The 26,265-nt window shown below is 40.0% G+C and overlaps 1 protein-coding gene across 8 annotated transcripts in view; it reads right to left on the bottom strand.

Annotated features, from left to right (window-relative positions):
• The window catches only part of LOC149321477 (serine/threonine-protein kinase WNK2-like), a 155,823-nt gene that overhangs the window by 101,331 nt on the left and 28,227 nt on the right, over window positions 1-26,265 (bottom strand). For all 8 annotated transcript variants that reach the window (XR_016281050.1, XM_089522956.1, XM_089522947.1 and 5 more), the window contains exons 3-4: window positions 2,209-2,381; window positions 1,130-1,350 (exon numbers count right to left, since the gene is read on the bottom strand). Coding sequence is in view for 7 of the 8 variants with exons in the window: in XM_089522956.1 (XP_089379082.1) it covers window positions 1,130-1,350; window positions 2,209-2,381 (394 nt within the window). In the remaining variant the exon portion in view is untranslated. The remainder of the gene's footprint in view (window positions 1-1,129; window positions 1,351-2,208; window positions 2,382-26,265) is intronic.

Raw genomic sequence — 26,265 nt, 5'->3', positions numbered from 1 at the left:
TTTTACCAGCATTTATGCCACAGTAAGCACTGGTATGAAAATCTTCCCAAACTTCAGCAAAATCTGAATATTATAGCACTGTGTGAACCCTTGGGGGAATTTTTGTGCACGAGACAGCAGAGTATTGCTACTGGCTGTTTCCTTTGGAATCATTCCTTATATTTTGTCTGTAGACAATTAACTTTTAGAAAATAAGTATTTTTAATTATTTTATCTATTGCATTTGTGCTTCATCCCTGCTCCATTTAATTTACAATTAAAGGAGATGTGGAAATGGAAGACAGTTGCACCATCATAGGTCTCCCATCCCAAATAATCTGGATAGTCAAGGTAACTATCCCCCCAGTTTGAAAATGCTGCTGCTGAACGCTAGGTCAGTGAATGGTAAAACAGCTGCCATCCAGGATTTGATCCTGGAAGAACAAGCTGACCTGGCCTGTATTACAGAGACCTGGTTGGATGAGGCAGGGGGGAGGGCTTTATTCTCTCTCAGTTTTGTCCACCAGGATTCTCTGTGCAGCAAGACATGGGGGATGGGGAGGTGGAGTTGCAGTGGTCTATCAGTATAATATCCCCCTGATCAGGTGTCCTATCCCTCAGCCTACAGGGTTTGAATGTGTTTATTTAAAGGTGGCCAGCCGAGACCGATTAGGGATTCTGTTGGTGTACCGTCCACCCCACTGCACAACAGTCTCCCTGCTTAAACTAGCCAGGGTGGTCTCGGCAGTGGTGTTGGAGTCTCCTCAACTTATATTGTTAGGGGACATCAACATCCATGCCGAGGCTATCCTGTTGGGAGTGGCTCAGGATTTCCTGGCCACCATGACAACCATTGGGCTGTCCCAAGTGGTATTTGGCCCCACGCATGCCACTGGGCACACTCTAGACCTTGCATTCTGTACAGAGGGGGATGATGGTGATCTGGGAATTGAGAAGTTTTCTATTGTTCCAGTGTAAAGTCAAAGGCTTTCATGGCCGGCATCCATAGTTTTTTGTGGGTTTTTCGGGCTATGTGGCCATGTTCCAGAAAAATTTCTTCCTGATGTTTCACCAGCATCTGTGGCTGGCATCTTCAGAGAAGATCTTTTTCCTTTTTTATTTAAATTAAAGTTAAACTGAAATTACTTACCTATCACACTTTTGGCAAATGAAGCTCTCTTGAGAGTTGCCAAACCTAAATCTCCTATTTTCACAGATCCAGTTGGTCCAGTTATAAAAATATTGTCACATTTTAAATCTCTGTGAATAATTGGTGGAGTTCTGGTGTGCAGAAAATGGAGACCTTTCAAAATTTGCCGGCACCAGCTACGAAGGACTTTTGGTTTCATCACTTTAAATCTTTTCAAATATCTGAAACAGAAGCATACCCAATACAATAAAAATTAATCCTACATACACAATTTCAGACAACAAAATAATGGTGAATATAAAGTTGGTGTAGAACTTCACTTGGATATTAGGGCTACTAAAAATGTAAATTGAATAATTCAGGTCCCAATACACTAATGGCCATTAATTCCAAATCTGTGGGGCTTCTTCTTCATTAAGACCTTTATGTGTAGAGTACTGATGGTTTAAGAAAATTATTTTGCAGAACTATACATCTGCTGATATCTGGCATAATTTCTAACTATAGTTTTATTGACATCATGTTCACATTCCCTCAGCATTAATTTTTTTTTAAAATCTACCTTGCTTTTAAAACAAGCAATGAAATATCCCAATGGGGCAAAAAAAGCAGAGTATTTTCATAAGCAGTGAAATGTTTTCAGTTGATGCCATCATCAAATTTAACAGGCTTATAAGCATAATGAAATATTAATTAGTATGATTCAGATGAATAAAATGTGTCAGTTTGTTTTGAGCCAAATGCTTCTTCCCCTCCTCTCTCATCAGCAGTGAATTATTTTATTGTGGCATGATAATAGGTGGTATTAATGATGAACTAATACTTTCACTGCAAAATACAAGGGGAAGAGGAAATAAGGACAGAACTGCTGGTGATTACATAATAAAGCAACAGACTAGAACACAGCAGCAACGAAAATTAGTATTCATTTAAGTTTGAAAACAGACAGGCAAGCTGTCCTACAATAGGAGGAGTTCATTTCATAATAGTGAAACAATCTGAGATGAAGCAAGTGAGCAATTTGTTCCAACAGGTGAAATAGCTGTAGAGCTCATGATGTGGCTAATAGTGATACTTACGTTTTCAGGGTTCCCGAGGTCATCAGTTCTGTAACCAGCACAATACATTTCTTTCCTTTCAAACATGATTCCCAAAAGTCATAAAACCTAACAATGTTTGGGTGTTGGAGGCCTTTTAACATCTCTGCTTCCTCTTTAAACCTCTGCCTTTCCACTTTTGTCAGCTTTCGATCCTACATTTCAAAAGATAATACTGGTTAGTATCCAGCATAACAAAACTTCAATCCAAACATTCTGCTGCCGAAGCAGAAGACATTTCTGCTGACAATGGTGGGGATTCACCAAATTCACCCATACATGCTGCTGAGAGTTTTGCTAACTCTCTGGATTTTGTTTTGAGGAATACAGGAGGATGCAGAGGGGAAGAAACTTCAACATCATCCCTTATGTAAATGGAGGCACCTTTCACCCATGCAGGAGAATCTTTGGCTCTAAACCATTAGTTTTACCATCTATAAATCAACCACACAAAACTTAATGCAAGTATTCCTGTAAGGGCCAACCATGATTACAACTCTCTTGTTTCAATACAAAAGCAGGTGAATTTCATAAATTAAAGGATACATAAAAAGGACTTTGATTCCTAATCTTGTCATATCTAGCACAGACTAAATTCATAGGCCAAGATTTAGAATAATGAAGCCATATATTACAACTTCTCAGCTAGTATGATAATACATGATTAACACCAGAGACCTTAAATTTATGTATCTAGCTTCAAAGGATTAAAACATAGCAATGTCATTCTAGGCTACTCTTCTCTGTCTCCTCTTACTGTTTTCATTTTCTAAGTCAGAACTGTGCCTGGAAAAACTGGAAATACTTGCATCTGACACACTGTAACTTGTTTGTTTTGTTTTACACCATGCTTCCATGCAACTTCTTCATATTGTGCACGTCCACGTGCACAGGTCTCCACCCTCTGGAAATCCAAATGCAATATTTTACATATCTTCAGTTTCTCATCAACTCTTTGTTTCTCCCCTCATGTACATATCTGTGTAATTATCATGATTAAATGCATCAGGCAAGATTAGACTTCCTGTTTCAGCTTTGTTTTATTCAACAGGTTTGTCTCAGGAAGGAACATATCATAACTAGTATTGATTTAACATGTTCACTGAGGGTCATATATCTACACTATACTTATAATCTATACTATAGTGATAGGAACCACCTGAATTGATGTAATGGTACAGAAGATTTATGAACATTCTCACTACCCAGCAATTAAGCAGTCAGAATGTTTACAGTAATTTTTGTGAAGGAAGGGGTAGTTAGCCATTTGGATAAGATAAACAGTTTGCTTGAGACAGTATTTTTCTGAGGAAGGCTAGAATATGTCATAAAGACTCAGGAAGCTAAGCATGAATGAACCCAGAAACAGAGTGAAACAGGAACCTAAACTAAGCAGAATTCAACAGGAACCTAATGGAAAGTAAGAAAATGAGAAAGATGTTTGAGAAAAGGCAGACATAGGAAAACATAGGAAATAAAATCACAATGGAAAAGAGGTACAAGGTAAGCTGCCAGTGTTTACAGCAGGGGTAGGCAACCTTTTTGAGCCGGGGGCTGGGTTGCTGTCCCTCAGACAACTGGGGGCCCAAAGCCAAAAAATAAATAATTAAATAATTTAAATAAAATTTAAATAAATAAATAAAAAATAAAGGAAAACTGGATATTATTAAGACTAAAAATAACAAAAAATAAAATAAAAAACAAGGGACACTTGGATATTTTAAATAATAAAAATTAACAAACAAAAAAAAAATACATTCAAACCACACTGACTCTCTTACACAGGTCTGCCCTGAAAAAAGAAATAAAAACTAAGGGAGACCTGAAATGGCCATTCACCTCCCCTTCTCCTGCTGCTCCTGCGAATTACAAAGCGGAAGCTTTGTAATTCACGCCAAAGACAAAGAGCCCTTTGCCCTCCCTCTGGCCCAGAGTCCTCCTCCGCTCCACCTTCTCCTCCTCCTCTTCTCAGGCTCCGCCTCCTTAAGGGGCCAGCTCCCATTTTAGGCCGGCGCGCAGCCAGGGCCAGGGTCGCGGAGGAGGAGGAGGCGGCAAAGGAGGAGGTGGATGGCCAGCCGGTCGCACGCGGCCCTGAAACGCAAGGGGGATGTGCGGGGGAGGAGGAGGTTGGAAAAGGAGGCGGAGGCGGGTGGCTTCACTACTAAGTCAGTAGTGAAGGTTGTTAGACCCTGTAACTCGATGTTTATTACACAAATTCCAATACAGTGAAGCCTTTCTTATCCACAGATTTTTTTATCCATGGATTCAAGTATCCACGACTTGAATTTTTTTTTTAAAAAAAGTATAAATTCTGAATAGCAATTTTTGATTTTCCATTTTGTATAAAGGACACCATTTTCCTATGCCATTATATTCAATGGGACTTGAGCATCCACTGATTTTGTTATCCATGGGGGATCCTGGAACCAAACCCCAGTGGATACCAAAGTTCCACTGTACTAGATTCTTGATTTAAAACAGGGGTGAGTAACTGTGGGAAGCTAGAGGGCTGCATTGGCCCCATAGGAGACTTTGGGAGGGGTGTACCTACCACCACAAACTCACCACAAGAAAAAAAAAATCCACAATCTTTTTTGCCCCAGAAATGTATCCCAACTCCCTCTAGGAGCTGGGGGGGGGGGGGAGAGATTGTAATAATATTTTTAGGCCCAGGAAAGGGATTCCCCCCTTCTTTTTTCAGAGCAGGAACTGATGGGAATCCATTTTACCCAAAATGTGGTGACAATGCACCCATGCCCCCTCGAGGGCTTTTTTTTTTTACCCCTGTGATGTCCCCAGTGCTGGTTTAAGGAAAAAGCTATACCTATGGAGCATGAGCACAATCCTAAAATTGTTTTATAACGATCTCCAATACCTCATATTCATGATTTTTCACCAGAATATAGAAAAACTTTTGCCTGAGATCCAGAATATATGGATTCTGAGACATCTGCAAGTCAAGGCTGATAATACCTAAACCAGTGGGCCATTTGACAATCAAGTATAGCACAGTCTTGCAAGCCCAGTTAGCAAGATAGTTCCTTTAATTAATTAATTATTTTGTTTTATTTATATACTGCTATTCCAAAGATCATAGCGGTGAACAGCAAGTAAGCTAATTAGCAAGTAAGCTAATTTGCCCCCAACAGTCTGGGTACTCATTTTAGCGACCTCGGAAGGATGCAAGCCTGAGTCGAGCTTGGGCCCTTTTGCTGGCCTTGAACTCGCAATTGTGGTCTTGAGTGAATGGCTGCAGTACAGGCATTTAACCACTGCGCCACTTCAGAGATTGTTCTTCAGATCATTATTGTAACTAACATCAACTCAATATGCCACTTTCAGTACAAAATTCTAAAAAAACAAGTTTAAGAGCTTTGACAAATCAGCAGGAAAAATTAATAGACAGGCCTCATTATTTTAGCCACAAGTCAGGCCAAGATCCACTGAAAGATTTTTGCTGACAAATAAAGCAGACTCCAGTGGAAATGGAAAGCAGATAATCCCTCTCCTCACTACAGTCTCTCTGTGCACCCCACATCCCAAACTAGCTCGTTGTGGAGAGCAAAGAAACCATTCAGATACTATTTACTGCCGGTATTGAGAGCTGCATGAAGGAAGTGAGGACAAAAAACTTCCAAAAGTTTTGCCAGCATGTTGGGTATACTACTGGGAAGACACAAAATTTCATCTGATCATGGAAGCTGAACAGGATCATACTTGGTTAGTACTTGGATGTAGGTTAAATTTCTGAGGAATGTAATGGCAAATCACATCTGAGTACTCCTTGCCCAAGAAAAAACTATGAAATTCATGGGCACTATAAAACAACAAGTGACGAGAGTACATTCATGGAACGTTGTTGTTGTTCTGTACCTTCAACTAATTTCTGACTTATAGCAACCCTAAGGTGAATATATCACAGGGTTTTCTTGCAAGGCTTGTTCAGAAAGGGGTTGCTGAGAGAGTGTCACTTACTCAAGGTCACCCAGTGGGTTTCCATGGTTGAGTAGTGATTCAAACCCTGGTCTCCAGAGTCACAGTCCAACACTCACACCACTACATCATGCTGGCTCACTGAACATTGTTGTTGTTTTTATGTGCCTTCAAGTTGTTTTTCACTGACGGTGACCCTAAGACAAATCTATCATGGGGTTTTCTTGGCAAAAATTTCTTCAGAAGGGGTCACGTCTGAACAAAAATATCCACTGCTTTATATCTCAAAGAACAAGGTACTGATGTTCTCTGTTGTGGCAATTAATGTATATAAGCTAATGATTATTTGTATCCTCAAAGTGCGCTATTATGAAGAATCTTTCAAGACTGAAAGCCTAAGCTGAGAGCTAGTGCACATTTTAATTGGTAAGGAGATTTCATGTCTCAAAGCACAATGAATAACACAGTATTTCAGTTTTCCCAGCCCAACGACCCATAATGTGGCATTGCTGCTGCTATACAGTTTTGTCTAGGTTTCATCAAGTGGACTTGAAGGAGCAATCCAAGCCAGAGCTGCCCAGAGCTACACTGGCAATCTTCTTGATCAGGGCAGCTGTTTGCATAGAGGCAGGGATATATCCCTTGTAATGAGCTGAGGTGGATTTCTCCAGTTTGAAGCTCACAACATCATTACTTCTGACAGGATGTAAACAACTTTTGTGATTGCATTCACTAACAAGGCACCCTCACGGCTCCTTTTCTGCATAACATAAAAGATTCTGACAATGCATCAAAAGACCATGCATTTCCAGAACGTCCAGCAAAAAGCTGCCCAACTCCTTTTCCTCATCTATTGCTTACTTTCTTTTCAAATTTAAACCAAAGTGATTAAATCAAATTTCCGTACACCTATTAGAAAAAGAAGCTGGGGTAGCTCTGTGTATAAGTGTAAAGATCAACTATGTTATAGTGCAGGTAGAAAATAAGGATAAGAAAAGAAGCCATTTCAAATATGTTCGAACCTGCACAGTGTCTGTGTATGTGCCTTCCAGTTGCCTGTCAACTTATGGTGACCCCATTAATTTGCACTACCTAACCGCTAATTTCTCTGAAATGTCAGCCTGTGATAGAACCTAAATTGCTCTTAAATCTGCTGCAAATCCAGCCTTGCATTAAAAATATTTTGCACCTGGTCAATAAAAGAATTAAAGAAGTACAAGGACAAGCAGAATGGTATATATCCTACTTTTCTCTACTATTCTGCTACATAAAAGGTGGTATTTGAAAGTGTGTGGGAATGTGATATTATGCTTTTGCCTGTATATTTAATACTGCACACAAAAACTACTATCTCGGTTACTTAAGAAAATTAGGGACATTCCAGGAATCACAAAAACACATCTGAAATGTATTTCTATGATGAGAAACACACCTGAGACATTGGTGAAGTTTGTTAAAATGGTATTGTATTCATATTACAGTATCCAAGTCATATAATGGGAATGTATATATCAATTTTGTTTGTGTAATGCCCTTGCCAAGCTTCATATTTAGACTCTGTCAACCATCCAAGGGTGAACATGCCACTAAAACCTAACCAAAGTACAAGCTCTTTTGAAGAGGCTTAGGAGTTCATCTCCTCTATGACACAAAACAACTCCACCTAGTTGTGGTTTGTGGCTGAGACTACTTACGAAAAAGAGCAAAACAAAACAACCACAAATAATGACCCAATGTGACCACAAACTACAATCTTTATATTTTCTCTGTGTATTCAAAAATGTTGTAGGTTGCAAAACAAATACTTTATTTACTGAACTCATAAAGTACAAATATCAGGATACGTTAAACTTAACAGCCTAAGCTAACAGCTGATTTTAGGCAGTTTTTCAGTTGTTGAGTCACTGAAGGACTAAGTGTGGAGTGGTACACTTTTAAGCCATTATCTCATGTTAATGTTTGCTAAAAAATCAAGCTCCAGATATAATAAGAATTTCTTCATTATCTTCATAAGAGAACAAGGAAATGATTTGGAGACTTTTGCAAAATGGCAATGGGAAGCAGTAGAAATGGCTAGGAAAGAAGTATATCCTAAGCATGATCTCTTCCTACCTTAGTTCATAAAAAAAAGGACTGAAAACTACCATAATCCATGAACAATGGAAATGTTGGTTGTGGCTTGATCAGAGTTGTAGTCCAAAAAGTCCAGGAAGACATCAGTTCAGTGTTGCTAGACGTACTGCTGAAGAGACACTGAACACATAAAATATAGCAACAAAGGAAGCTAACTTATACATTGGTAGGTGATACTAGCCAAGTATTGTCATATCTGACTGGCAACAGCACCTCTCAAGGGTTTCAGACAGGTTTCTTTTGTTGTATTCTCAAGTGGTATCCTGTCCAAATACTAAAAAAGCCAAACCTCCCTAGCCTTTAAAAATGAATTATTAAGCTTTATTTATATAGCACAGTAAATTTACACAGTGCTGTACATACAATCTTTTTAATTAGACAGTTCATGACATCAAGTGTGTCCAAGATACTACAATGCTATATGCAAACTAATGTTCCCAGGTGCCAGGACCTGACATTGATTCTCAGGGCTTGTCCCTCTCAGGGCCTGACCTCTGGCAAGCCAAGGAAACTCTGGATAATCGCACATCCTTGAAATTATTGAAATGTTCAAAAATCTTGGTTTTGCTGGACCCACTGCTACAGGCTGCTTCAGAGCAACTTCTATAGACATGCCATGGGCATTATCTGGTCAGTTTCTTTTCTTCAAGCCTTTCAAGCCATCACCAGTACCAGGCCTGAAGGTATAGAAATAGTCAGAGTGGACATACCCAGCTGTCTCAGTATTTCCTGGTTCAAGACTCTGACTATAGCACAGACGATTGCTGTTTTGTGGATATTTCCAATCTACTAATTTACTGAGTTCTGTTCCCACCTTTCGCACCTTATCCTAAAGGGTTGAAGAACTGTCATTTTGGTCTTCATTGCTCCATTGGCCCATTATTATTGTTATTATTATTACCATTATCATTATTATCTTCACCATCCTCTACCTGCATGGCACAGTAGTGATGACAATGACAATAACAAGGATGAGGATCCAGGGCATGAGAAATGATTCCACAGTGCTGACCATAAAATTAAAATGTGCTCATTAAGGGGCACTGATTAATAGCAGCAATAAACTAAACCAGAGTTTGATAAACTTTCCTTTTTACCTGGAAGTTTCTTCCATTGGGGTTATAGTTCTCATATGTTAAAACTGGTGCTTGCAGCAGTGTAGGGGGGCTGTGAAAATGTGGTTTCCCCCCCTCTTCAAAGCAGAGGTTGGAAAATTTTCTTTAATGGACTACAACTCCAAGATATTATTAAAAACAGTTATGTGGGAAAAGTCTTAAAACCAAAGCTGAGAAAAGTCCCACCCCTATCCAAAGCAGAATTTGGAAAGCTTGATTTCCATGCAGGGTTATATTTTGTCATTTGCTGGAGTTTTTTTGTCAGAATGACATGTTCCAAGCAACTGTGGTTTATGCTTAATATGACTTACTTGTAGATAATCATATATGGGATAAAGCTTTATCCCCTTTTTGTTCAATCTGGACAGAATTATGGTTTTTTTTCAATGCCATTTTTGACAGAAATTAATTGTGATCAAAACCAGCCTGCTCAAATTTGGCTTAATTCAGAGCCAGTTTTGTCATTAATTTAAACTCAAAGAGACCCGAAGCAGCTTTATTTTGGCAGTCTGTAACAGGCCATAGTATTTCATCCAGGATATTATTCTTGGAATAATTTGTCCAATAATGTTCCCAAACTAGTTGACTGAAAGATAGACAAAGGGATACATCCATATTTAAATAGTCCTAGGCAGTTGTTGCAGTATCAATTTGTATTTGCTAATTGTAGAACCTACAAATTGTTTCAAAAATTTAATTTTCCGCTAAAATGTAACTTCCAGTACAAAACCTTTTTTATGTTTATGAGATTTGGAATTTGGCTCTAGACAAAACCTCCCCTTGTTCTCCATTAGTTCTAAATCCTAAAATTGGGACCATGTTTACACCATCCACTGCCCTAGACATCATGACAATTGTTGCATTAATAATTCCTGCTCAGTATCAAATCTCCACATTTGTGGTATTGGAACAAAACAGCAAACTGTGGACTAATGACTAAGCACTTCTAAATCACAATCCCACCAACCAGTATTACATTCTTCATTCCCAATTTTGTTCATGTTCTTTATCCTTGGGGCCAGTATGCATTGCCCAAGTCCTTGACTCTATAGTGAACATGACCACATGGAGAAAGATTGTGGTTAAGGACAAACATGAGGTGATAGCCATTCCCCAAATCACAGCTGTCCCCCATCCAACATCTGTCTGGATAAAATTTATGTACCTACTACATCCAAAAACATTCAGTGGAATTTTGTATTATAAATCCTTCCATTTCTTCTCAGAACTAGCACAATAGATATTATAAATTCTCTCTGTGCTCAAAAGATGTACAAAGACTGGTAATCAACTGGTCTGATGACCACAATATATTGAATGACAAAGAAGTCAGACTGTGCAATCTTTTTGCATAGTACAGGCTTTAAATGTCATAAATATATTTGGACCTTGGAGTTATAAGGGGAAAAAAAGAAACCTTTCCATAACCTCTTTCAATGTGAGCGCAAATGTTATGTAAACAGTTACATTTTTCACCCCCTTATAAGGCTAGCCAGCGTTTTAGCTCTTTACAGTTTGGGTTTTATCTTTACTGGGACATGAAATCTTGGCACTGAGGGATGCACCATATAATTTCTTTTAAAATAAATGAAAGCCTTTCATAACTAGCAGAGGCAGCAAATGGGTCTAAAATAAACTTTAACCTTCAAATGTTCAGCTATGTTGCATGAAAATAAATTTAAAAACCCAGTGCAACAGAATAAATTTACAAAGATTAGCAAGTGATGCTTAGTTTACACCATTAAAAAGGGATAAAAGATGTAGGCTTCTCTACTTTTTTGCCTCAACTAATGACAAGTAGAGATATACTGTATTTTATCATCTTTGAGAACTTTAAAAATGGAGGGGAAATGAAAATAAATTATAAATGAATACAGATATAAAAATCCCAAGGAATCAGTAAGTGGTTCCCTTTTGATATGTCATACTAGATGAATATTAGCAAGCAAATGAGTAAGGGGTTGTACCTGCTGTGTCCATCCACCATCAGAATAGACAGATGTTGTTGATGCAGCAGACTTCCCACCCCCCCTGCAGACTCCCATATGCCCCTAAATATCTTCTAGAAAAATTGGTGCACTTCCAGGAAAGATTTGGCAGGACATCGAGCCTGCAGGAGAAAAGAGAATTCCAACTACATAAGCAATTAGATGGAATTCCATATAGATGGACCAGATATGTTTATTGTTCATGTTAGTTTGTATAAAATCTGTTAATTAGAAGCCACTGGTTTTTGGAAGTATATTCAATATTTCTTCATATCAGTCTATTATACTAAATCTTTGTACATCTATTGCACATCATAAAAAGAAAAAAAACAATTACACATACATACACACACAATGTAAACTACTTGAAGAAAAAATGGCATTAATACAACACTCTTAGTAAAGCTCCTGATGCAAGAAAACCTCTGTTTCAAACACCAGAGAACATGTCTCTCACCTTGCTCCATTTAGAGTCACATGTAATGTATTCCCTTTTCATGCTTCAAATATTATTGTGGTTTGTGTGTACTAAATTTAAGCTTATCACTGCTTTATGGTATACACAGAAACAAATAGCTATTCTTGTGTCCATGCCAGTTTACTTATGCAATGAGATTCCCCACCTAAGATAAAAATTGAGAACAATAAATTAGCAATATACTCTAGCTTTCTTATACTAGAGATGCCCTTGATCAAGGTCGATTTGTCGGTTTTATGTAATCCAAATTGTCAAAAAAATTACACAGTTATAGACAATAGAAATTATATTAGGAAAGTGCATTTGGAGCAGTGGTGGGGGGGGATCTTACCCATAACAAAGTGCATGTGGCACAAGTCTTAAGCCACAATAATGTTTTTATGTCATTCCTATTCGCAATGAACACTTCAGCTTTATTTTCATCTATGGAAAACTTTCCTCCAGATGGCACCCATGTGACAACAACTCTTGTTTACTTCAAGGCATGCAATTCTTGTATTTGAAAAGCAGTACCAGGGTACATGAAGGAATGGTATTCTGCTTGGGAAAAAGGTAAAAAAAGTGGCCTTTTTAAGAGACCATGAGGAACAAAATGAAAACAATACAGGTTTCCTAGAACCAGTAAATATCTCTATGTTTTTTGAAGAAAGGGAAATGGAAAGTGGACTATAAAAATTGTTCCATCAACTGCACATACAGACTGAATATGCATTATCTGAAATACTTGTAGGGTTGCCATAAGTGAGGACCTCCAAACCGGGACAAATGTAGGGCAAATGTAGGGCAACATTTTCAAATGTAGGACACATTTTTATAAAAATGGAGGACGTGCAAAAAATTGAGGTTTTTTTTTTTAAAAAATGTTAATATACATGCATGTTTTTTAGGCATGATCAAAATGGAGGACATTTTGGCATTATTCCTAGACAGATGGCAGAAATGGACTTGCCCTCGGTTCAACTTTACTTCTCAGAAGTGTGTACTTGGGCAAGGGACTGTGGTTTTTCTTCACTGCGCATGAGTTTGTAAAAATCACAGCAAGATACATTGGCCGTGCCTCAGAGGCTTGTTGATATCAATATCACCATCATCATCATCATCATCATCATCATCATCATCATCATCATCATCATCATCACTATAATTGTCCAAGAAAGGCAGACTTGTTAGCATTCAAAGCACCATAAATACACAAAAAAATGCACTTGCATATTTAATAATAAAAAATAATGAAAAAATAATGAAAAAACAAGGCAGGGGTGTATATATTTGATAATAAAAATTAATGTAATAAAATAAAAAACAAGCAATAATAAAAATTAATAAAATAAAACAAAAACAAGCAATAATAAAAATTAATAAAATAAAACAAAAACAAGCAATAATAAAAATTAATGAAATAAAACAAAAACAAGAAATAATAAAATTAATGAAATAAAATAAAAACAAGCAATAATAAAAATTAATAAAATAAAAAATAAAAAGCAATAATAAAAATAAAAAAAATTAAATAAAATAAGTATTTTATATTTTTAAATATAATTAAGAAACTCCAAAATACCAAGGCAGATCTAATGGCCACTGACTCAGCTTTCCTCCTCCTCCTCCTCTGGCCCAATTCTGCCCTGGCCTTCAGGCACCCTTCCTCCGGCTCCTTCCTCCTCCTCCTCCTCCTCATGATGGCTGGCGCGGGAGGAAGGGAAGCAGGGCAGGCGCGCGCACGCGGAGGGAACTGGGGCAGGCGCGCACGCACGCGGAGGGAAGCGGGGCAGGCACGCACGCGGAGGGAAGCGGGGCAGGCGCGCGCGCTGCCACTGGCCCCTGCTGAGGCCTGGGCGGCGCGCAAGCCCTCACAGTGGGGCGCAGTGGCGGCGGCACTTCTGCCACCAAGGAAGAGGAGGAAGACGGAGCCGGAGGAGGAGATGGGTTGGCGCCGCAGCAGCCGCATTAGCGGCAGCGGCAATGGCCGGAGCGGGCCCCCAAACCGGGAACAAGGCACGGGTGGGGGCCCAAACCGGACCAGGACCGGGAGGGCCCCCCCGAAACCGTGATTGGCACGGGGGCCGCTGGGTTATGGCAACCCTAAATACTTGGGACTGGAAGTGTTTTGGATTTCATATTTCTGAATATTTACATATACATAATGGGATATCTTGGAGATGGTAACCAAGTCTAAACACAAAATTAATTCATGTTTCATATACACTTTATACACATAGCCTGAAGGTAATTATATGCAATATTTTTAATATTTCTTTCAGGAAAGAAAGTTTTTGTACACAGAACCCTTAGAAAACAAAGATGTCACTATGTCAGCCACCTTTGAAAAAAGCTTTGGGTTTTCAGGCATTTTGCATTTTGGATTTTTGGATAAGGGATACTCAACCTGTCCCACGAACATTTACCACAACAAACACTGATACACTGACAGTGTTCTCAACCAACAGCCTTACACAATCGAATATTCAGTAATATAACATATAATGTTTGTAGCAACAGAATCTTGTCATCTCAAATACTGATATTTTACTTTCTGAGCACAGGATTAATCATACTGTTATTCTGAAACAACAGATAGACTATCTTAGTAAAAGCAAACAACACAGATAAATTATAGATGCAATATATATTTGTTTTACCTACACAGGGTTTAAGAACTAATTTCATACAAGTGCATGTGTGTTTTTGACACAGATTTCTCAGTATGACAGTTCATTTCATCTGTTCTGACCCTGATTTGACACCTACTTTTATTATTAAAGTGTTCTGAAAGCCCACTACCAAGTAGGACACATGTTCCTGAATAGTTTGCACACAATATGACCAGCAGAATTCGATAGCCTTTGTCATATGGTGGCAGAGTGCTAGAAATAACTCTCAGTGAGGTGGTATGCTGGGGCAGGTGCAGGGAGGCTGCACATGTTTGAATTATTTCCAAAATATTTATTTGCTTTCACTAACCAGGCAACATCACAGCATAGTCATATACCCTGATTTATAACCCCTAAAATATATCTACAGCGATTCAAGCCAAAAATCCTTCTCATATGTTATATAATCAATGATGTGCAAGTACAGTTAAAAAAACCAGAACCTTAGAATGACAGAGTTGGAAGAGACCAAAAGGGCCATCCAGTCCAACTCCCTGACACGTAGAACATCTGCTCACATAACATAATGTTCCCATTTCTATGTGCAGCCACTGTGTACCCACCCCCCACCCCGATACATACAAATAGTCTCTGAAGGCCCACCCAGCTGTTCACAACATATTTGGGGTATGGAGAAAACTCAGCAGGGTAAGGAGGAACATAATGTCCCATGAATGGCCAGGCACAACTGGACTTGTCAAAGGATCCCAAATTAATGGTCTTTCCTCTAAAAGTTCATTTGGAATATATATATATATATAAAGGTAAAGGTATTCCCCTTTGATAAGGCTGTCAAGTCATGTCCAACTGCAGGGGGCAGTGTTCATCTCCATTGCTAAGCCAAAGAGCCAACATTGTCAAAGATAACTCCATAGTCATATGGCCAGCATGACTGTACCCAATGCTGTTACCTTCCCACTGAAGTGGTACCTATTTATATACTTGCATTTTCATGCTTTCAAACTGCTAGGTTGGCAGAAGCTAGGTTGGAATATAGATAGTCTTTTATATATTCAGAAAATAATACTGAAGAGCCAAGAACAGCATTATGCTTCAGAGAATATCTAGACTGGTGACCAACCAGCATGCCTCTGCTGACAGAAGACATTCATCACTGGGATGGGGTGAGATGTCAGCTTTGCTGTGCTTGCTGCACATGCCTTCCACAGCCTGCTCTAAAGGGTCTTCCAGAGCAGCCAACTATATTGCTTAATATAAAGACAATGCCCCTCTCAACTACTGGCCCTAGGTAAAGGATTGTCACAAGGCTTTTTAATCACACCAGCTCAATGTAAACCACCTCAGTATAACATCTGAAAGAAGCTAAATTTATTGACAGCTGCTTAAATGTTGACTAGTCTACTGTGCTCACATATGGGTCCATTTTATCAAAGCTTTTTTAGTAAGGCAACATTGTTAGGTCATGTACTTTGTAGTATCATAATAATCTCATTGACACCCATTCTGCAGTAAAATGTACCCTATAGTATTTGTAGTATTATGGAGAAATACAGAAAGTGATATTTGGTAAGTGTGTCTGTGCAGAAAACAAACAGAAAAATTGTACATTTTTGCTTGTATCTAAGCTAAGGTATAATGTAAAGAGCACGTTTATTGGTAGAGACGGAGAAAGTCATAGCAAGGATTTTTTAATTAGTTGCCAAGCAGGGAGAAAATGGTTAAGATGGAATATAATGTTAATAAACAAACAGGAGATATGATGCTTTTGTGTAAAATATTATGCAAAAAGAATATAAATATATTTTGCTCAATATAGCACTACAAAGCATAACACAAGGAAGTATTAGGGGAGAGGATGGAGTTGTGATAATGGGGGTGATCTGTGATCAAGATAAATTTTAAATTCTAAATGAGTCTGCTAATTGTATCAAGGAAATTTCCCCAAAGTCACACCCCTCCTCCCCAGCTCCTACTGGCTCTGTGGCCAAGGGAGGGAAATGAGCATTTTTACTTGTCTTTTCTCTCTTTCTTGCTAACAGCAGATTCAGAAACCTGGTTTAGATTGGGAAACTTCATGGAATGTCACTCTCATTCTCAGCACTGCTTTCTTAACAAATTACCAGCACCATCTTACTCTTTTGCTTTCTTTCAAGGTAAGAGATGGATCTCTCCATCACATTTAATTTAAATGTTGAAATACTGACTTTCCTGTTGTGACAAAAAAAAATACAGTTGGCCCTTGTTATCCACAGATTATTTTATCCACGGATTCAAGCATTCATGGCTTGAAAATATTCAAAAAGAATGTCAATAAAAAGTAATAAAAAGAGTATAAATTCCAAATAGCAAACCTTGATTTTGCCATTTTATATAGGGGACACCATTTAGCTATGGCATTGTATTTAATGGGACTTGAGCATCCACGGATTTTGTTATCCACGGAGGGTCCTGGAACCCAACACCAGCAGATAACAACGGCAAGTCTCCAGGACCAGATGAACTACATCCAAGGGTACTAAAAGAACTGGCAAATGTAATATCGGAGCCATTGGCAATCATATTTGAAAACTCCTGGAAAACAGGAGAAATCCCAGCAGATTGGAGGAGGGCAAACATTGTCCCCATCTTCAAAAAGGGGAAAAAAGAGGATCCCAACAATTATCGTCCAGTTAGTCTGACATCAATACCAGAAAAGATTCTGAAGCAGATCATTAAACAGAGAGTCTGTGAACATCTAGAAGGCAATTCCATAATCACAAAAAGTCAACACGGGTTTCAGAGAAACAAGTCTTGCCAGACAAATCTGATCTCTTTCTTTGATAAAATTACCAACTTGGTAGATGAAGGGAATGCTGTGGATATAATATATCTTGATTTCAGTAAGGCCTTTGACAAGGTTTCCCATGACATTCTTGCAAACAAGCTTGTAAAATGTGGGCTAGACAAAGTAACTGTTAAATGGATCTGTAATCGGTTGACCGGCCGAACCCAAAGGGTGCTCAACAATGGCTCTTTTTCATCCTGGAGAGAAATGACCAGTGGGGTCCCACAGGGCTCTGTCCTGGGCCCAGTGCTATTCAACATCTTTATCAATGGCCTGGATGACAGAATTGGGAGCATACTTGTCAAATTTGCAGATGACACCAAATTAGGAGGAATAGCTAATACTCCAGAGGACAGGATCAAAATTCAAAATGATCTGAATAGACTAGAAAGCTGGGCCAAAGCTAACAAAATGAAATTCAACACAGAGCATTGTAAGGTACTGCACTTAGGGCAGAAAAATGAAATGCACAGATATAGGATGGGAGACACATGGCTGAATGAAAGTACATGTGAAAGGGATCTAGGAGTCCTAGTAGACGATAAGTTGAACATGAGTCAACAGTGTGATGTGGCAGCTAAAAAGGCCAATGCAATTTTAGGCTGCATCAATAAAAGTATAGTGTCTAGATCAAGAGAAGTAATTGTGCCATTGTATTCTGCTCTGGTCAGGCCCCACCTGGAATATTGTGTCCAGTTCTGGGCACCACAATTCAAAAAGGACATTGAGAAACTGGAGCGTGCCCAGAAGAGGGCGACTAAAATGCTGAAAGGTCTGGAAACCTTGCCCTATGAGGAACGACTCAGGGAGCTGGGGATGTTTAGCCTGAAGAAGAGAAGGTTAAGAGGTGATATGATAGCCCTGTTTAAATATTTGAAAGGATGTCATATTGAGGAGGGAGCAAGCTTGTTTTCTGCTGCTCCAGAGAACAGGACCAGGAACAATGGATGCAAGCTACAGGAAAAGAGATTCCACCTCAACATTGGGAAGAACTTCCTGACAGTAAGGGCTGTCTGACAGTGGAACACACTCCCTCGGAGTGTAGTGGAGTCTCCTTCCTTGGAGGTCTTTAAGCAGAGGCTAGATGGCCATCTGCTGGGGATGCTTTGATTTGGATTTCCTGCATGGCAGGGGGTTGGACTGGATGGCCCATGTGGTCTCTTCCAACTCTATGATTCTATGAGGCGCAGAGCCTACCAGCTGTTTGAAGAATGGTCCATGACATAATCCCAAACAAAAAATCTGAGACAGATATTCTGTTCATTAAACATGCTGTAAATATTTCTAAAATCTTCCTTTCACCAGACTTCCCAAGGCTTTGCTGGATCATGTGAAAATGAACCAAACAAATGATTGTCAACAGTCTAAATGCCAAACAAATAAAAGAAATACATGAAAATACTGATTTCATTAAAAATATGATTTCAAAAGTATTTCCGTAACAAAAAATATATCCAAGTGCTTGAATCTTACACTATGTTTCCTAAATACTTATATGCTTTTCTCTCTTGCATTGCTTGTTTGCAAGGTAAAGGATTATCACACTGGAACAGAAAACTGGAAAAAATGCCAGGTAACAAAAAAATACTAAAACATGAACTTGTGTTAAAACGTAAGTGTAAACATTTAATAAACTTCATATTCTGCCAAGTGGTTAGCATGATTGTTACTCTGGCCTAAGAATATAGTCCAGGTAAAGAATTATATACTCTGAAAGCATTAACAAGCTATATCAATGTATGCACACAGTACTCAGACTATGCATACTGGCATCTCAAATTTCCCCAGACTTGCTTCCTCAGCACATAATAACCAGAAAGTGGGCACATCTGAAAGGGGCTTTCAGTGGCATTTGCTTGAATGCAAGTAGAAACTTCTGTAATCATTAGGAACTCCAATCTGGAGTATACAACTGGAGTAAACTTGCATTCATGCTAGTGTAAATAGAACGACCCCCCCAGACTTTCCTTTTCTACACTGGAAGCTCAGGGAATAAACGGATAGGACTGTGCTACACACTGTGACACTGAGGAACTGGACAACATATATAGCCCCATACTCCTTGCACAAGTTGTTGTGACCTAGAATCATAGAGTTGTAAGAGACCTCAAGGTCCATCTAGTCCAACTCCCTGCCATGCAGGAATACACAATCAAAGCACCCACCCCCCAACAGATGGCCATCCAATCTCTGTTTAAAGACTTCCAAAGGAGACTCCACCACTCTCTGAGGGAGTGTGTTCCACTCTCAAACAGCTGTTACTGTCAGGAAGTTGTTCCTAATGTCGAGGTGGCATCTCTTTTCTTGTAGTTTGAATCCATTGCTCTGGGTCCTATTCTTTGGAGCTGCAGGGGGGGAAACTTGCTCTATATTCAGTATAGCATCCTTTCAGACATTTAAACAGGGCTATTGTACCACCACTTACTGTAACTGTCTCTTTGCCAGGCTAAACATACCCTGCTCCCTAAGTCTCTCCTCATAGGATATGGTTTCAAACCTTTCACCATTCTGGTCACCCTCCTTTGGAACACTCTAGCTTCCCAACATCCTTTTTGAACTGTGGCGCACAGAACTGGACACAGTATTCCAAGTGAAGCCTGGCCAAAGCAGAATATAGTACTATTATTTCCCTCAATCTAGACAGTATACTTCTATTGATGCAGCCTAGAATCACATTGGTTTTTATAGCTGCCACATCACACTGTTGACTCATGTTCAACTTGTGGTCTACTAGGGGGGCATTCCCATTGGAACGATGACTCGATTTCTGATTTGGCTTGGCTGCATGTCAGAAATTGATCCCAAAAGGCCCCTTGTTCCCACTACAAAGAAGATTTTCCTTACTCCAGAGTAAGTGTGTGTGTGTTTTTGGGACGATTCTTGTTCCCATTTATGCCGCTTCATATGTCAATCATTTGACGGCAAGAGGCAGGAGGGAGAGAGGGAGAGAGAGAGAAGCCCCTGAGTTGGAGATGGAGAGGGAAGAAACGAGAGGAGGAAAGGCCCAGGAAGGTCTCCGTGTGTCTCTGGTGTTCCCTCCTTCCTGCCCCCTTCTTTTTCTCCCTTCCCTTTTGCTACTTCTCCTTACCTGGGAAGGGAATCCTCAGGAAGGGAGAGGTGCGGAGCACTCCAGGGCAAGGTGATACTCCTTCAACCAGCTGTCATCCAGCAAACACCCCCCCCCCCCCCCGCTTCCCTCCTGGATCCCAACCTGTAACTGTTGTTGTTGCTGCTGCTGCTTAGGCTGAAGCCATGGCCGCTGCCGCCGTAACGGCTTTCCCTTCCTTGTGGGGCTCCCTGCCTGCATGCCTCAGGTTGGTTGGAAAAGCGGAGGACGGAGCAAGGCCAGGGAAGGGAGAAACAGAGGACTGCTGGGGCAAGACCAGGGAAGGGAGAAACGGAGGACTGCTGGGGCCAGGGAAGGTAGAAACGGAGGACAATTTTTAAAAAAATTAAATTTAATGCATATGCAATTAATTGCTTTAGCAACTAAATGCCTTTGCAAGTAGTTGCAAAAGCAATCTATCGCATATGCGTTCAGTTTAATTAAAAAAAATAAGTACAAAGGCAGCACTGACCGGGGGAGGGGGATGGTGGATCTGTCATAAACTGAGGATGGATAGCAAACACCCCTCTGTCGTTTGTCCCTCCCCTCCTGAATGCTGCGATTCCAAGTGTCGTTGCCACTTATTTGACTCACTGAAGGATCAATTCCTGTGAAAAGAACCGCAAAAAAGGCACTATCATGTAATCCCGGGTTATTTGTGTTTGCCCCGCTTCTTTCCTTCTGGGATAGATCAAATGAGGATCAGAAGCGGTTTCAAATGGGAATGAGAATCGTTTGCCACAAATCCTGCTTCGGAACAAACGGCTGTGGGAATGAGCCCTAGATCCCTTTCACATGTACTGTTATCAAGGCAGGTGTCTCCTGTCCTATATCTGTGCCTTTCTTTCTTTCTTTCTTTCTTTCTTTCTTTCTTTCTTCTTTACATCCTCCCACCCCCCAAAGTAGTACCTTACATTACTCCCTGAGAGATTCATTTTCTTAGTTTTGGCCCAGCTTTCTAATCCATTAAGGTCACTTTGAATTTTGATCCTGTTCTCTGGGGTCCTGTTTAGGGATTGTGCTGAATAGTCACCAAAATGTCCTCCACCTATCATATCTGACTGTTTACAGCTAGTAAACCACATAGCAGAACACCAGATACACCCTTATTTGGCTTAACTCCACCATCTGCTTTCATGGATAAAGAGACAATTAAAGCTGATGTTGACAACAAATTTTTCTCAAGAGAAATATATTGTGGGAATGATTTATGCCTTTGTTAAATAATATCATACCCTTTCTCTGATTACACAAGAGGCATAGAAGCCCATTTTTGGTTAAAGAAACACTGTCAAGGTTCAGTAGGCCTACGTCTATCATCTCTTGAAAAGCAAGTGTAAGGCAGAGTCTTTCACTTGGAACTGGCATTTTACCAAGCAACTGTTCTTCAAATCAAATGCATCTAGAAGGAAAATCAGCAGAGACTTGTAAGGTAGAAATCAGTATGCAAACTGGTACAACATGCCCTACCACTACCAATGTATTTGGTCCCCTCCCCCTTATTTTGGATACATCACACATCATCTATATAGCTATAGATATATCACTGTCCATATTCTTACATATATCACCAAATCAAAATAGCAGTCTTCCAAAGAATGTGAGAACCTTCCAAGTCTAGAGCTGTTTTTGTTTGGCTGTCAAGTGGGATATGGCTTCTCTGGATGCATTCTGAAGTGCTACAATCCCAAAAGGATTCTGCCAAGTGTTCTTTCTGAATGTTTAGAGCAGCAGGAAAGCTTGTAAATACTGCTTGTTTAAATGCAGCTGAGCCAAAAGACAATAAGATATAGAATCCACAAAGTTAAACTGTACAGTCAAGCCGAAATTAAGCAGATATTTTCAATTATTCTAATCTTACCTACTCAAGAGTTCACTGAGACTTACTCCCAAGTAAGCAAGTAAAGAATTTCAGCCCTAGAGTATGATCCTAAATACAATTAATAGAGAGTAAACACTACTGAACACAATGGGATTTAATTACAAATAAAGAATAGGATTGTGCTCTTAGTTACCACTGAAACAGATGAGATTTAAATGTATTTAATGTACATTTGATTGTTCCTGTATTTCAGAAACACAAGAAGGCAGGATCCAATGTTATTATGGCTGTTGTACTTGTGTGCCTTCATGTCATTTCTGACTTAACAGTGAATCTAGGATTTCTGGGAAAGATTTCTTCAGAGGGGGTTTGCCTTTGTCTTCCTTCAAGATTGGGAGAGGTTGACATGCCCAACATCACCCACTGAATTTCTATGTCTGAGTAGGTATTCCAACACTGGTCTTCAGAATCGTAGTCATCACAGTGGCTTTGTTGTCATGGTTTGTTGTTATTAACTGCCATGAAGTCAACTTTCTCATTAATGGATTCAACCATCTACAGCTTGAAAATATTTTAATAATATATAAATTTGAAGATACAAGCCTTGATTTTTCTGTTTCAGATAAGGGACACCATTCTACTACTTTGTTGTAGTGAATGGGACTTGAGTATTTTGGTATCCAGGGAGGGTCGTGAATGGGACTTGAGTATTTTGGTATCCAGGGAGGGTCCTGGAACCAAACACCAGTGGATACTAAGGACCCACTGTATTTGGTCAAACTTTGTATTATACTCATGCTTCCACATTTGCAGCTTTGACTTTTGTGGATTTGATTATTATTTTAGTAATATGTTATCTCTAGGAATATCTAGGTCCTCCAGCACAACTCTATGGTCAACCTTAACCAAAAGTCACCCTGAAGGACCTAGAGATTCCTAGAGAGAACACACCACTAGGCATTTGTAGCTCCTCCAGCGCAATTCTATGGTCAATGTCTGGCAGATGTTGATCACAGAGTTGCACTGGAGGACCTAGAGATTCCTAGAGAGGTGTTCTCTCAGGTAAAAACAGTGTTTTTATTGATTACGATTTTCCCACAATCACGAGGGTCCTGTGCCCTTAACCCCAGTGAATGTGAAGGGACGAGTGCACATCCTTTGATGGCTTTTGCTACATCTCTCCTCTCCATTAATAGCACCTCATTTCTTCGTAGATTTTTATTTCTAGAGTAAAACACTGTAATTATCTGAATGTTCCATTCCTACCCACTTCAGCTTGCTCACCCAAAGTACTGGAATGTTTATTCAGTCTATTTCTTGTTTTACCATATCTAGTTTACCCTTATTCATGTTTCTCACATTCCATGCTCCTATAATTGTGCCCGTTTGTTTCCAGGCAAAATTCAAAGTGCTGGTCATGATCTATAAAGCTCTACTCAGCTTAGGTCCAGATTATCTGAGAAAACATATCTCCCCATATGAACCTACCAGAGCCATAAGATCTTCAGGAGAAGACTTTCTCTCAGTACCACCTCCATCACAAGCTCACCTGGTGAGGACACAAGACAGCCTTCTTGGTGGCTGCTCCTGCCCTTCCACAAGAAGCAAGGCTGGCCCCCTCCCTGCTTGCAAGCAAAAACAGTTTTATTCATGCAAGCTTTTAATGTGTGACCATGGGATGGCTTTTTATATGGGGTGTTTATTATATGGAGTAGGTATCAAGCTTTTTTTGTGGTTTTAATATTTGTAATAAGTTTTCAATGTGTTTTTATTTGTGAGCCGCCTTACATCCCTTTCTGGGAGAAAGGCAGCATAGAAATAAAATAAAATAAAACAAACAATTTTATTTATTTATTTATTTAGGTAATAGTAATAGTAATAAAATTTATTTGGTCTTTGACCAGTATATTTATTTAGGTATTTATAGCCCGCCCTTCAGCCCTAGTGGCTCTCAGGGCAGCTTACAATTATTATTTTTAATCAGACAGTTCCCTGCCCTCAGGCTTACAATCTAAAAGACACGACACAAAAGGAGAAAGGAATGGTGGAGGGAAAGGGGATGAGGTCCAGTGGTTCTTCTCTCCCTCTGAGGCCTGGACCAAGGCAGATGGATTGGAGGGAGGGCTCTTCCTTCTTCCAGGCTAGTCCTGATGGAGCTGGACTTGCCTGGCGAACTCCCTCTCAGGCCAGCGGATGGCAGTTATGGAGGGCAGAGTCTCCTTCCTCTCAGGCTGGCCCTGATGGAGCTGCACTTGCCTGGTGAACTCCCTCTCAGGTCGGCGGATGGCAGTTATGGAGGGCAGAGTCTCCTTCCTCTCAGGCTGGCCCTGATGGAGCTGGACCTGCCTGGTGAACTCCCTCTCAGGCCGGCGGATGGCAGTTATGGAGGGCAGAGTCTCCTTCCTCTCAGGCTGGCCCTGATGGAGCTGGACCTGCCTGGTGAACTCGCTCTCAGGCCGGCGGATGGCAGTTATGGAGGGCGGAGTCTCCTTCCTTCAGGCTAGTCCTGATTATAAATAAATAATATGTGTTCTGCATCTCTGGACTTTTCTTTCACCACTGAGCACATAAACAGCCAAATGTCCTTTTGTTTTGAGTCCAGTTGTGTCATTAGCCATAATACTACTCATACTTGTCCTCTGCTTTACCCAGCTAGCTCAATGAGTGTAATTTGCCCTGAGAGTCTCATCTTCTGGCACAATCTAGAGTCTCTTAATATTGTTGTGTTTTTTTTTTAAATGGGGTGGGGAGGTAAAAGACATTCAAATGGGTTTACTGTGCCTCCTTCTGTGCAGTACTAATGAGTGTTACCTACGATGCCACTACCATTGTCTCTGAGAGATCCTCCACCAATATCACCCCCACTAGTATTGCTGCCCAAACATTTAGCACACTTGGCATACTAAGAAGCAAAACAAATGGGCAGGAAGAAGGAAGAAGACAGATTGGGGCCACAGCAACCACACAATGCAGCCCTAATTCACCTTAAACCCAACCTAAAAAGGAGCAGCAAAGATCTGCTCCTTTTTGGGCTGTTGAAAAGCTGTCTTTAGCAGCTGCACTGCAGCCTCATAGCAACTTCAAGATGCTCCAGGGGTGTGCAACATATAAATGCTGTGCTGCCGGTGTGTCTTGAAGCCGCGCACATCTGGGTGCCTGCCCAGCTTCTGAGCAGCTTCAGGGTGTCACCAGAATGTGCGGTTTGTAAATGCCACGCTCTGATGATGCCCTGAAAGCGTCTTTTAAGGGCCAGCTGTTCTGGCTGTTAATGTGGTTCTGTCCAAAGGCCTGTCTCACATGAGAGACTCTACCAGCAGCACTGCTGCCATCAGCATAGCCTCTTGCTTCATGGGGGCACAAAGTCCCACTATCAAGGAAAAGTAGTGCCACTGGTGGGTTTTGATGCTACAAAAGTTCAAATATTAATATGAAGGCAGTTTGAAGAAACCCAGGAACTAGACAAAGCAAAACCTAGAGAGGTTATACACATATGAGGGGAAAACATGACAGTTCACAGTTATGAAAATAATATACCACATCCATGGGACAATGTGTAGTCAGTATCAGATATCAATTAAAATTACATGGTGAAAATATCAGACTTAGGACAAATAGTGAGATAGAGGCTATGTTAAGCAAATGTTTTGGATTTAAAGATCTGGGAGCCCCGACTGAGACAAAAAGAAACCAAAGAAAGGAGAATCTGAAGGGTACTTCCTAGGCAGAATGTCATAGTCTGGGCCCCTTTAGACCCAGGGCATCAAGTAAAACTGAAAGCTATAGCACCTAGGTCTTACCGATATTTAGCTTGGTCTCTTTAAAGTTAATCCTTACGAATATGCATGCTACCTCAGCAGAGGACATCTACCATTTAATTCAAATATCACCAAGAAAACAGAAAAGGATTTACCCAAAGACCTTAGTTCAAAACCATTTTCCAAGTCATTAAGCACACATTCAAAAACACATTTAAACAACATCAATTTGAAGCTCATACTGTTTTTTTTAAATTTGTAGTACTACTGCAT

The sequence above is a fragment of the Sceloporus occidentalis genome, unplaced genomic scaffold (assembly GCF_023333645.1).
Source record: "Sceloporus occidentalis isolate IW3139 unplaced genomic scaffold, rSceOcc1.0.p SCAF_1, whole genome shotgun sequence".
NCBI classification, from domain to species: Eukaryota; Metazoa; Chordata; class Lepidosauria; order Squamata; family Phrynosomatidae; genus Sceloporus; species Sceloporus occidentalis.
Note: the sequence above shows the minus strand (reverse complement) of the source record. Positions and strands in the feature narration are given on the sequence as shown.